Genomic DNA, 14566 nt, shown 5'->3' with positions numbered 1-14566 from the left:
TGGTACTATAACTTATTTTTTCGATATAAAAGCCAAAAATTGCAGCATTGCATTTTCTACTTGTGTATTTTAAAATATTTTTGGTGTGCTTCATAAAGATTGAACTGATTGAACTTAAAAACAAAAATGGATCCTGGCATACAAAACAACATACAGCACTCAATAACGTTCATGTGTGTTTTACAAATACTGGTGCAACGGCAGCTTTAAACCATTATTCTGAAAGAGGTATAGAAAGGTGAGGGCACAAATAAAGTACAAAAAAAAGTTTCTTTTAATCTAATAAATAATTTGTGCAAAGACCTACACACATTTAAATGTTTGAAAAGTATATTTTTGCACTCACAGCTGATATCAGCAGTTCACGGGCACCAAAGATCTGTCAGTTTGCGTGTGTGTGGGGCGGGTAAAGATAATTTGCCTCAAGTTATCCAATCAATTTTCACTGAGCCAAGCACTAAACGAACTTCACCATCTGGCAAATTCATTGTAGACCATTTAATGATATTGTATAACATTTTCCGAGGCCATGTTGGAGTATATCTAAGCCATGTTTTCTCCTGTATCATTGCAGCAATAGAGCACTAGTAATAGTGATATGCTAACTTACATGCCGCTTTACAAATGATCACAATGGTCACTGATTAATACAGCGCTATAGGGAAGAGCTGCATTGGCTTGGGTTACATAGCATTCACATTACTAGAACAGTGATCGCATGAATCAAAAATTTTAAATAAAAGATTCTCGGGCACAGTTCTGAAACCAGAGGCTGTCAATAGAAGAACTAGATTGAGTTAGCCCCTCCCAAACACAAGATATTTTACAGTAGTTTTAAAGCAGCTTTACTGAATACTGAAATGCCATCATTTGACAAACAATTAGAATACCTCTATGTCTCACAACAAAGTCTAGCAACAATTTTATGAGAAAAAAAATTAATATAATCAGCACTTTAAGGTCTTTTTTTTTTTAGAAAAAAAAGTATCTGTGGGAAAGAAAAACAAAAAAGTAAAAAAATAGTAAAACTAAAAAGAAAAGTAAAAAGAAAATTAAAAAGAAAGCCTATACAAGCAATACCATTTCTCATTTACTGTTCATCTAAATTCTTATTCAAAGAGTACTGAACGTGACCGATCAAAATGTTACATAAATGTAAGATTTTGCTGCAGTCCGATGAATCAATAAAAGTATAACGTGTATACCTGTCTTCATGACTTCCAGTGCGCACATCTTTGACAGCTGCAAATCCACAGGGAACACGTGCATATTTATTCAAATTTTCAATAATTGTTTTGCCAACTTCTAGATAATAAGGATCACTCGTTGCCTGTAATAATTTGTGTGAAACAATTTTAAGAAAAATAACCATAAGAGATTACTGCCACATACACAGCAAACAAAAAATAATGTACATAACGTTAAACTCCCTTAAATCTAGACAAATAAATATTCCCACAGAGTACACCAAAATATATTGAAATTGGTCTTACTTTGTACAAGAAATAAGTGCTTTCCGCAAACTCTGGTCGTAATGGATGTTGGGCCCAGTGGACTCTGAAATCAGTTGTGAAGGCCTAAAATAGTTAAATACAATGCATTTACAATAATCTGCAGCAGCAATAATAAAACTGTTCAAATATATACCTCCCCATTAATGTTATAAAAACTGAATGCTCTATTACAGGTGTTCTTTACCAAACATATGTCATCTAGAGTCATCTTTTAATATTTCTCCCCACCTTATTAGTTTCTAGTTCTGAGAATAAAGTGGGTTACTTCAGGTCCTGCCATAAACCCAACAGCAATAAAACAGGTGTTACTATAGCTGATAACAAACTGCTAATCCTGTGTAAGGACACAGAACACCGATATGAATTGGGCCTTTAGCTTTTATAAAACAAAATATAAAAATCCACAATAGTTTAACAATGTATACAGTAGTATACTGAATACAGTAGTATGATAGTAACATATATGGAAAATTATTTTTTTAGCACGTTAATACGAGGTTCTCAAGACAACAGATCTTAATAAAATCCAGCATTCAGAAGCCATAATTAACAGGTTAACTAGAAATGCAGTTTCAACAAGTGGATTAAACAAAAAAAAAAAAAGGAAGGGGGAAAAAGGAAAAACCATTAAAAACTACACCGATCCCAGACATTAGCAGCATTAGATCAATGAAATAAAGTCACCTAGAATGATTGGTATGGAAAACCATATACACAGAAAATGGTTTGAAATATTATACCCAGTACCTCCACCTTAGTGGGATTTTTCTCACAGAAGGTAGCGAGCTTAAACTGTCAAACACTTAGAGAAGAGGAGAGCAGGAGCTGCAGAGGTGTCTCTCTCTCGGCAGGGAAGTAATAGATTGGAGAAGTGCTGTATTGTGTGGTTTGTCACACAGATCTGCAGGTTTGGTACGTGACCCCCAACTAGCACAACAACGACAAGGACTTATCAGACTTGAGAAGGGCAAAGCTGGCAATCATGAAAGAATGTTAACACCGAAGGTTTAAAATCACTAGTTGCCAGAATCACAAAGAATGAAGAAGCTGGTACACAGAAAGTCAGGTGACTTATTGGGACTATATTATTATTAGGCGTATTGAGTGTAATGCAGGGAGGCGGTGGACGTACAATATTTTATAGGAAGCCTTTTACTTTCTACATTCGGCGCCTGTTTGTTAACACTTTCAGGATTGCCAGCTTCGCCCTTCGCAAGTTGGGTATGTCCTTGTCAGTTTGTGGAAGTCGCGTTAGTGACTACCACCAATTTCTGCTGTGTTCTTTGTTATTGTACTTCCACTCTATAATTGATTGTTCACTATAGCTGTCCATGTCAGTCGTGTTCAAAAAAAGGAAGTGGTTCCAGAGCTAAGCTACGTTTTTGTTTTTTTTTCAAGCTAAATTGCCTAATAGAAAGTCCAACATGGAGATCCAATGCACAGCCTGGGGTAAGTCTTTGGGCCCAGTCTATTGCAGAATTTTTTCAGTTGAAACCCCATCTGAAGGATGATCTATGTTCTGCATTCCCTGCTACACCATCAGGAAAGAACCATGTGCATTAAGGGGAGCTTAAATATGGGTCTTTATGCCCTGTTACACCATAGGAGAAGACTGCCTAAATTGGTGCTGGGTTTCCTCGTCTTTAGAGAGGAGTTTAGAATAAACCTCTAGAGCAGAAATAGGCAACCTTTTTCTATAAGTGTGCCATCAAATCTTTTTAAGCCCAGATGTGCCGGTTGTACACACACATATATTACACATACGTTCATGTTATGCCACACAATACTGGCCCAGTTCATATTATGCCACATTTGTGTCCCGGATCATACTGTGCTTCCAAACTGTGCCACCCAGTTTTACTCCTCATAGTTGTGCCCCAAGTTCATGCTATCCCTCATAATTGTGCCCCCAATTCCTGTTACCCCTCAATACATACCTCTGAAGTCAGCATCTTTCAATCCCGAGGGAGCCGATTCACTAAAGCAGACGAAGATAAGTGAAATGGAACTACTGCGCATGTGCATCAGCTCCGTATCAGTCATATTCGGCTTCTTTAGTTTGACAGCTGCGGAGCTCCGGCGTGCCAGACAGAAGTGGTCCGTGTGCTACTTCTGGCACTGGTGCCAGGGGTTGCCAACCCCTGCTCTAGAGATAGACCTCACAAGCGAAATAGTACCACTGTGGTCCAGTCCGGGGAAATATCAGGCTTGGTTTTCCTTTCAGGTTGAAAAAGTGAAGTGGCTGAGGATTTGAGGGATTTCTCATATTTGGATGAGGATTCCTCTAGGTGGCAGAGTGTAGACAATTTAGAATGGGCCGTGCAGCTGGCTCTTAACATTCAGGACAGGGAGGAGCTGGAGACTCACATGTCGCTTTTTAAAAGAAAAAAAGAAAGTCAATTTCTTTCTTTCCCTTCCTCTCCACAGTTAGATATAATTTTTGAAGTGTGGAACAAACCTGAAGAGAAGTTCCAGGACACTCACAGACTGTAGACAGTCTTCCTAATGAGGACACGGAAAAAAATGGGATTTTTATACTCGCGATAAATCCTTTTCTCTGATTCCATCTGGGGGACACTGCTACCATGGGGTTGTAGTGGGGTGTAAAGGAGTTTGCATCTGACTAGTTAACTTGTGACCTGCTGACAGACCGCTCCCCTCTGCAACCCCCCTGTAGCTCCTCAGAGTAATTCTAAAGTCCCAAAGATGGGGAGAACAACCACCAAAGACCAAACAGCAGAAGGAGGGAACGCAGTATGGCAATCTCTACTCTCACACCAACGAATGGAGGTTCGCCAAATGGTAGATACTGTGGTAGATACAAGCAGAAACAGGTTTCCTAGCCCGCAAAAGAGAGTGTTCACCACCTTGGAAGAGAACCCTTTTGACTTCCAAAGGGCGGACTCAACAGCCATGCTGGTGTCAAAACGGTCCCTGAAGGAGAAGGTCGTCGAGTAGAGGTAACCGAAACCCCTGACCGAACCAGACACTGCACGGCCATCCGGGAGCCACTAGTATTACTGGCAGACCTCCCTGCCTGACCCTCTCGAGAACGCATGGAAGAACTGGGATTGGGGGAAATATGTATCCCAACCTGAACTCCCAACGCATTGTCATGACATCTACATTCACCACCAGGGGGTCCCTGGCCGAACTTGACTGTTGTGTCTCGACACAATTAGGTCCAGATCCGGAAGACCCCACCAGCGAACAAGCATTTGGAAGATCTCCGGATGGAGAGACCATTCTCCTTGTAAAACTTTGTGTCAACTTAGGAAGTCTGCTTCCCAGTTTAGCAAGCCTGGGAAGAATACTGCCGAAAGCAAGGGAACTAATAGTTCAGACCATTTCAGGATCTGAGTGGCTACCTGCAATGGAAGTGACTTTTGGTTTCCCCGTTGTTGACGTATGCCACTGCTGTGGCATTGTCGGATTGGAGGCGAACTGGAAATCCCTGAAGAGTCTGAGCCCCCCTCAGAGCCATTAACATAGTCTTCAACTTCAGAATGTTTATTGGAAGCGCAGCTTCTGCTTGTGACCAGATACCCTGTAGGCGAAGATGAAGGCTCACCGTCCCCCAGCCCTGAAGACTGGCGTCTGTCACAATGATTATCCAGGACAATGGAGCAAACGACTTACCGACAATCAAATGGTCCTAAATTCTCCACCAGTGAAGGGATGACTGGGTCTCCTGAGACAGATGGACTGGCTAGGAGTCCAATCTGAGGCGAGACCCTGACCACTTCGATAAAGATCCCACTGAAAGCGTCTGGAGTGGAATCTTCCATAAGGGATAGTCTCGAATGTCGAGATCATCTTCCCTTGGAGCTTCATGCATAGGAGCATGGAGGGACTGCGTTGAGACAAGACCCGGGTCGTCAAGATCTGAATGGATCGGGCTTTGTCCCCTGGAAGGAACACCTTCTGTTCTCTGGTGTCCAGGATGAGAACCAAGAATGTCATCCTTTGGCAAGGGATTAACTGGGACTTGTTTAGATTTACGATTCATCCGTGAGACTAACACCCTGATTACGAGATCCAGATGTTGACTAAAGAGTTGACCGGATCCCGCCTTGAAGAGAAGATTGTCCACATCGGGCACAATTCTGACCCACCTGGAACAAAGACAATTGGCCATCATTGACATGACCTTTGTGAAAACTCTTGGCGCTGACTAGAGACCAAATGGGAGCTCCCCAAACTTGTACTAGGAGGCTCCTATCGTGAAACGAAGTAGGGACTGATGTCCCTTCCATATTGGACTTTGCAAGTAGGCATCCCGAATATCTAAGGACGCCAAGAATTCTTCCGGTTTCAGGCCATTTATTACAGACCGAAGAGATTCCATGTGAAATCTTTCCACCCGCAGGTGTAAATTTAGGGACTTTAGATTGAGACCAAGAATAGGTTTGAGCAGGATACCTGGCATCTTTGCACTTCCGGAACTGCAAAGATGACCACTGCGGAAAGAGAAGCGACGCAATCTAACATCGCTTGTCTCCTTATGGGTGAGGAGGTGGGAAAGAACAGGCTCGGGGCCTGACCCACTAGCCTGATCATGCAGCGCCTTGTCATAATCCCCTGAATCCATTGATCTGGGGAGGACACTATCCACTGTTCCCTAAATAACTGCAGATGCCCTCCCTCTCCCACGGCCGCGAGGAGAGGAGGATGTGAATTAGGCTGCAGGTTTATCCTGCAGCTAGGGAGCAGCATGCCTTAATGAGGAAGAGGAAGACGACCTTTTTTGCAAATGCCCTCTGGAGCCAAAGGATCTGCCCCTGCTCGCCTGACCTCTACTGCACAAGTTCCCTCAAAAGGGCTTGCGACTGGAACTGAACCTGAGTACCAGAGACTTTGGTACATTTACTGGAAGGAAAGTGCACACTCTCTCCCCCCCTGCCCGGACATATTCACTCCCCACTACAGCCCCATGGTAGCAGTGTCCCCCAGAAGGATGAAAGAGAAATGGTAGTCCCTCCTCAAAATTGTAAACCCCCCCCCTCCCACTGCGTACTTGTCCAAAACCACTTTTCCAATTCCCAATGCAGTGGCATTTAGAGATGGCATGGACAGAAAATGCGAGGCCATTCTTAAGTCCATATATGTTGTGACTGTGGACTCCCTTAGAAGTGGCCGGAGCAGCTTTTGGAAGACTTGCAGTCATGAAGATGCAGGACGAAAGTGCAGATTTTGGTTGAGGACATCCATGAGGTGTCCAAATATATGGAGGATGTGGCTATTGATGCTGGACTAATTGGGGCTAGGATTTCTGCTTCAGTGGTCTCTACACACTGTACACATTCGGGGATAAAGCCTGGAAAAGGGAAGCAGCATTTTAGAGGACTCAAAAGTCTTTTCAGGTAATCTCTTTGGTCCAGAGCTGGATAACATTCCTTTCTGCCTGATAATGCTCCAAATCCTAGGGGGACCTCAAGAAAAGCAAGGAACCCAATCTCCAGAAGGCAATACTTTGCTCCTCATAGAGGGGGAACCAGGCTTGGCCAGGTAAGGAACCAACCTCAACATGACGGGCAATCGGCCCACCCTGGAGCACCTGTGGGGGAAGCTAGTCTACTTATCTTCTGGGTCAATGTTTCAGTTTCACTTCAGATGTCTAGGTGAGAGGAATTGTAGATCAGGGATATATCAAAGATCTCCTGATGTCCCCTGCCAAACAGCCTTCCCAACAGAAGGTGTTCTCAGAAGACAAGATACTCTCATTACAGAGACTAGTAAAATTTCTAATGTCATCTCAAACAGAAGTCTATTCTGTGTTACATGAAGGTGTTGACCATAGAGGAAGTGCCATTGGCATTGTTACACTCTAGGGCATTACATATTGTGCTCCTAATGAAATGGAACAAGTCACACCATCACTTGACCTGTCAGTTCATCTGACTGTACTCAAGGGCATGTCAGTCACACCAACGGCACACAACCTCAACAGGGGTCCAACCTTTGCCCCCGTTTGAGACTGGACAATTGGGAGGGTGGAAGCCAGCCTTTGGAGTTGGGGCAGCCGTCACCCTTTAGTGTGGATTTCAGGGCATTTGGACTAAGGTGGAGTCCATGCTCCTGATAAATGTACAACTGAGAGTGGTGCTAAAGGCTGTAAGCTAGGAGGACATCTTCTATTGCGAGGAAAAGGCCATACAAATTCAGCCAGGCAGTGCCATGGCAGTGGCATACTTTAGGGAGGCACTAAGAGCTGCCTTGCTATGCAGCAAGATAATGCTTTGGGCGGAACAAAATGTTCCAGCTTTCTCAGCAGTACACTAGGGGTGGAAAAACTGGGGAGTTTTTCTCAGCGAGCATGCCCTAAATTCCGTAAAACGGTCTCTAAGCCCTCAGGCATTTCAGCAGTTTGTGGAGAAATGAGTCAGCCAAATGTCAACATGATGGCTTGGTTAAATCACAAGGTGGAGAGATTCTGCTTAAGCACAAAGGATCTGCAGACATTTTTACTGGACCACTAGGTTTGTTCCATGGAACACTCATCTAATTTACCTGGCCCCTCAGTTAGTAGTGTTTCCATGGGTTGTATAGAAGGTAAAAAGAGAAGGTACGGACACGTTTTGCTTGTTCAGTAATTAATAAAATATCACACTAAATGTATGCAACCCCCAGACACACAAAAAAATTACACCACGCCAAACACTTTCAGCCCTGTCTACCCCTTCTCCAAACCTAAAGATGGGGCATCAGGGAAGGGACATTTAAAAGTAAAAGGAGTAGTTTTGTTGGGTTCGATTATCCTAACTAGTTTTTATGTTTTGATTTTTTTTTGAATGGAGAAGGATAGGGTATCAAATCAAAAAGTTATGTTGCTTATGGTCCAATGGGGTGTTAATCTGTCGCTGACTAGAACTGTCAGACCCTGAATGTGCATATTGTTGTGTTCAGGAGCTGCCTAATTAAACTGTGGTAAACATCAGGTGCTGTACCAATTAAGTTAACTAGAGGGAAAAAAAGAATCACAAAATTGTCTATTATAGCAAAATGTGTGCATTTTATTATAGTGATAGTGTCCTTTTAATATTGCTGGAGATAGGTACAACAGATGGCAGCAACTCTGAAGAAACTTGGGCTCTACATTCTCTAGGCTTCATCTAATGTATATTTATTACCTTGTAGACAACAAAGTCTAAAACGGTCTAATACAATCACTAAAATTTATGAAGTTGCTCGTAGAGCCCTCCAAATCGGTCCTCTGAAAAGCGATCAATTTTTGCACTATAAAGTCAGTCACTTAAAAACAAATTTATTGGGAAAGAAAAGTCTGGTCTAGTCTGCCATATTGAAAGTGCGCTTCCTGTGTGGTCACAATCCATTTAACCTAAATTATTCTAAACGTGTGTCCCCATTTTTTTGGCTGATACGATGAGAATGCATTTTCAAATGGAATATTTAAGAGATCTCACACAACACCTATATTTTAAGCTTGCTTAAGGAGCTTGTCATTTTTACCTTCGGTTTCATGATATTGTATGTCATTTGGTTGTGGCATGATTCCCTCAATTTACAGCACTGCGTAATAAGTTGGCACTTTACAAATAAGAGAAATATAATAAATAGCATATTAGTGAACCAAGGTGTAGGGCTTGGTTTATGGTCACTCAAATCAGGTCCATGCTGAGACTACAAGAGAGTCTGCCATCGTTTTATTTAATAGATCGATAACACAAGTGTGTCCTCTGCTTCCAAGAAGAGAATTGACCATTGTCTAATCTACTAACACACTGGACCCATCCTAATGCATATGTTTAGCATATTAAAGTTCTATGTATGCTGACATAATTAATGTCATTTCCAGTAAATAGTTTATTTCAGCAAGTGAAAATAAAACTTTTGAAACCTTATTGCATATATTTTGTACGGAGGATACCCATCACTATAATTAACTGGCCAGGAGTTTGAACGGTGCTTGCGTACATTGTTTTATTATCCTAGCTCTCTATAGCTGATAACATTTTTAACATAACATGCACACACAAGTACATATATAACTTACCTCTGGCAGGAAATTGTGTTTTTTTATGACTTGATACAACATTTCATGAGTTTCTATAGCAGGTCTAATGTCTCCTTTCAAGACCTAGCACAAAAGTATGAGGCATCAAGTTAAAATGGCTGAAATACCACTGTATGAAGTCAGTCACAGTAAACTTCTTGAAGAAACAAATGTGCTTAAGATGTCAAATATTATAGCTGTATTAATTGGAGAGGCTAGGAGTATTTTGCTTATAAAAACCAATTAAGCCAATATAAGCTTTAGTAATATTGACATTAACAAATTATCTTTTCAATAGATGAATCACAGTGTTGTATTGTCATCTCAAACTATTTGTTCTAAAACCTGTATTCAGATGGATGAATCAGAGACTTCGCATTGAGGAATTTAGAAACCCATATAGTAAGCCATACTACTATGTTCACATTATAATGGAGTTCATAATATCATACATTAACCATAGACTTTTAACACAACTATATTGTATGACAATTGGACACTCTACACTTTTAGAAGGTTTTTGTTTTTTTATTGCTGGACTCGCTGAAACGGATTTATTTGAAGGACTCAACATTATTATGCTTTAGTTTAACATATGGAGGGGGAAAAAAAAAAAAACTATGCACTTATATTTGGACTACCAAAAAATCCAAGTGCTTGATCATGTGTATAAGGTAATAAAATACCTAATCAATGCAACAGTGCCAATTCTCCCTAAATACCAATACTCTACATATATCAATTTCATATTAGTCCTTCAAATATAAATTAATATGTCACCTATAAAGTAAAGTGTGTACTTTTATTATAAATCACTGGAATAGTAAAGCAGGAAATTGATTTTACATTGATACTTCCTTATGTGTAAATTCATACCTGAAGACCAGGGAAAAACGCAAGCAGTGAATCCATCCACGTCCGGGCAGTGAGCATTGGTTTGTGTATATGAACATCGAGTAGGAGTGGTGGCTGACTGATATACCGCATGATGGCATCATAATGCTAAATATTGAGAGAGCAAATGTATAGTGTTAACACACAGCTATAGCAATTGATCAGATGCCATTTACACTTTATTGCTAGACATCTTCTCCTAAACTCAAATAGCTTCAGACACTGGCTGAGCATCAGGAGATAATTCATAAAGATCGGCAGTGCCAGAGGTCACGAGTCACTGGAATAATAATAATAATAATAATAATAATAATAATAATAATAATAATAATTTAAAAAAAACAACCCCTACAAACATGTAGAAACAGAATTATCAGTTAACATCATATTATTTTGTATAGAGGGGTGCTGGCAGGACAAATAAATAAAATAAACACCATCAAATCAGACAGCAATACATTTTTAGCCTTTGCATAAGTAGTAAAAGCCTGTTCTTAAAAAGGAACAGGAAAGTGATTAGATGGACTACATTAAGCATACATACATATACAAATGTCTGGCTATAAACAAATTTACATTTCAAATACAAAAAGAGTCATTAAATCCTTTACAACTTTATATACGAGTACAATAATCTTAATAATGCTTGATTAAACTTAAGTAGCCATCCTTGGACATGGCCAAAATTCGCAAAACATTTTTATACTGGGATAGTTTAGTTCACCCCCTTAAACAACTGAAGCTATCAAAAATCTGCGAATTTATTTTATTATGTAGATTGTCAACATCCAGTTTCCGACATTAACAGAAGTGGGTGCATTTTTTCTTTGTTTTACTTCAGTACACTAAGACTAGTATCAGGGGTAATTCAGAACACAGCATTATAGTGGGAGGTAGGCTATTAAATTAATGGGAGCTCATTTATTTCTAGGGTGATCGTCAGCAAGTTAAATTTCTTGGTGGGGCTATTTAATTTAATAGTGAAGCCTCTTCATTTAAGATGGGATATTTACATTAATGCTTGGATGGTTTTGGGGCTGTTTGGGGAGAATGATGTATATTTATTAAATGTGAATAGGAAATATTTAATTGCAGTAATGACTGTGGGAAATATATTTATTAAACATAAATGCTATAATTTATTCCCGGGGTCAGGGTCCTATTGTAATTTAGATGGGAAACTAATTTATTTACTCTGTGGGTCAGAGCTAATTATTTAATGGTGGGTGCAAATAATTTAATAGTTGGCCCTATTAAGGTAAGGAGACGGGACCATTAATTTAATAATGGGGTGGTTTGTGGCTATTCATTGAATGTGGGGATTGCTATTTATTAAATGTGAATATCATCATCACCATTTATTTATATAACGCAACCAATTCTGCAACACTGTACAGGAGAACCCACATCACTCCCTGATCCACTGGAGCTTACAGTCTAAGTTCCCTAACACACACACACAAACTCATGACCCGAGCGTTGTGAGGCAGAAGTGCTAACCACTTAGCCATCGCGTTGCCACAATAAGAATTATCTAATGCCGAGGATGGTTGTGGTTACATTTATTAAATGTAAATGCCACCGATTTATTGCTGGAGCTAGTTGGAGCTGTGGTAGTCTTTACATCGAAGCAGAAAAACCCGACACCGCATACCCAGACACGATCACACCAGTGGTGTTCCCCGACAGACGCTTGACAGCGACTACTTGTAATACACACTTCTAAGGAATTTGATGAATGAACATGCTGGGCGCCTAGAATGAAGTCTCTCTTTCATGAGCGACTGTATTAATCTTGCGTTTAAGGTGTTAATTTAAGGAAGCGACCAGCTGTACAATGTGCTTTACAAAGGCTTGCAGATTGTAGAGCAATCGCCTCCTTAAATTAACACCATGACAGCAACATTAATAGTCTCCCATCAAAGAGATGTCAATCTAGGCCGCCTGGATATGTATCACAAGCAGTTGCTGTTAAGAATCTGACGGGGAAGACACCATTGGTGTAATCGTGTCTGGGTATGCGGTGTCTGGATTCTCTACATCGGATTAAGGTACACAACCCACTTGGAGGGAAATATATCTATTTATCAAATGTGAATACTATTGTTTTAACGTTGGGACTGGAGGGAGGCCAAAATTATTAAACATGGGTGCTATTGATTTAACACTGGGGCTGGCTGGAGTTTTTTTGTTTTTTTTTTATTACCAAACAGGGTAACAACATGCCAGGATCCAGGCAAGCAGCAACTGAGCTACAGACACCAGCAGCCACAGGAGGTGAAAGTGACAAGAACAGGTAGGATAGAGCAGGACAGTCAACGGTCCTGATCTGGTGGGGTAGCCCAAAATATGGGTGACCGTCTCTCTTAGTCAGAATTTGGTCCGACTGCAAGGGCAGTTGGGAGGTATGTCCCGCTTCACACTGAACTGCTTGTGATGGCAGAGCTGCGTGCACCTAATAGTAGTGCACACAGTACTGCATGTGTATTAAGCCTAAAATATGTTTAAATTGATAGCCATATTACATCATAGGACCTACCCTATCGCAAGTACCCAGGGTCCCCCAGAGCCTTAATCCAGATCTGCCTATGGTGCATGCTTATGGAAGGTATCCCACTTGCTTTTTGGAATAAGCATTTTCCTGCTGCTTACAGTGCTTGGGGCATTTTAAAGTGCAATTTTTTTACTCTGACACAGCAAAGCACAGTATTTTTATTTGTAGAGGCCTTACAGCTGTACTACTTACTGATGTATTTTTTTAAACTAATGTGCTCCTCCCAAGTGCCAGAGCTACATAAAGCTGTACATTCTGGAGCTCATCCTTTGCCCTTACAGCCTCTGTCAAAAACTGGAGGGCAGGGGACTGTGGCTTGGTCCTCCTTACAATTTCCCATCCCAACTCTACTGCTGCAATTTTAACCCCTAGACAAATTGCATATTTGTTAAAAATTTTCACTCAAAAATTAGGTCAAAGCCTCTGCAGGACACAAACTTAAATGTGCCTTTTCTTACAGCTTCCAAATGTTTCCAGTTCAGACTTGCTAGCCTGGCTTTAGGATCCCATACCCCACGCTCTTCCTTACAGAAATCTTCTAGCGCAGATATAATTTAGGTCTTCATGCATGCACTGTATATTTGACATATGCCCATAGATTTTCAACAATATTCGCGTCTTGGGATTGTGAACATTTCACAAGCATAATTTCATAAACAATCTTTTGTTTCTGTAGGTAATTCATTGTATATTTTGTGGTATGTTTTGGATCACTGTCTTGCTTGTTGAATCCGTTCTTTTCAACTGCGCAATATTACTTGTGCCCTAGACTGCCACAAAACACAATATATAAACTTTGATGCTTAATGTTCGGCAATGTGTTTATTTGAAATCTTTCACTGTTTTTTCTCCAAATGTATCTTTTGTGGTTGAGTGAAGAAAGGAAAAAAAGTTGTGCAGTAGCGTTGAGGACAGTTTGAAGTGGGGAGAGATGGGTGAGGGAGGGTGTAGAAAAAAAGGTTGCTATAGTCAAGGCAAGAGATAATAAGAGAGTGAATGAGAATTTTGGTTGTGTCTAAGGCAAGAAAGGATCCTGGAGATGCTGCGAGGGTGGAAGTGGCAGGATTGGGAGAGGGACTGCATGTGGGGGACTGTAAGAGAGGGAGTCGTCAGGGATGACACCCAAGCTTGAAGAGCAGAGGAAAGGGTAATGTTGTAAACTTATAGGGAGATGAGAGAAGGGGTTCCCTTTTGGACAGGTTTTAGAAAGCCCTGTGACATCCAAGAAGAAATAGCAGACAACAGGAGATCCAAGACAGAAGGGAAGAAGAGAGGTCTGAGCTGAAAAGTTGATCAAGGAGATGCCGACAGATAGAAGAGGAGGGGAGATAAAGAAAGCTGTTGGAAAGTTAGGAGATAAACCAGGAGAGGAAGGTGTCACAGTTCCAATAGAGAGAATGAGTTGCAGGAAGAGAGGTGGTCCACAGTGTCGGAAGCCACGGTAAGGTCCATAGGAATGAAAAGGGAGAAAGGATTTGGCAGCAGTGAGAAGATCAGTAGTGACCTTAGTAGGGGAGATCAGTAAAGTGGAAGTCATGAAAGTCAGATTGAAGCAGGTTGAGTAGGAAGTGAGAGGAAGTTGGTAAGATA

General features: G+C 40.9%; 1 protein-coding gene across 1 annotated transcript in view; it reads right to left on the bottom strand.

Annotated features, from left to right (window-relative positions):
- The window catches only part of EDEM3 (ER degradation enhancing alpha-mannosidase like protein 3), a 65840-nt gene that overhangs the window by 15662 nt on the left and 35612 nt on the right, over window positions 1–14566 (bottom strand). The window contains exons 10-13 of the mRNA XM_075182665.1: window positions 10405–10530; window positions 9529–9612; window positions 1494–1577; window positions 1206–1330 (exon numbers count right to left, since the gene is read on the bottom strand). Of these exons, the coding sequence (XP_075038766.1) occupies window positions 1206–1330; window positions 1494–1577; window positions 9529–9612; window positions 10405–10530 (419 nt within the window). The remainder of the gene's footprint in view (window positions 1–1205; window positions 1331–1493; window positions 1578–9528; window positions 9613–10404; window positions 10531–14566) is intronic.

Source organism: Mixophyes fleayi, chromosome 8 (assembly GCF_038048845.1).
Source record: "Mixophyes fleayi isolate aMixFle1 chromosome 8, aMixFle1.hap1, whole genome shotgun sequence".
Taxonomy (NCBI): Eukaryota; Metazoa; Chordata; class Amphibia; order Anura; family Limnodynastidae; genus Mixophyes; species Mixophyes fleayi.
This window is presented reverse-complemented; position numbering and strand designations above follow the sequence as displayed.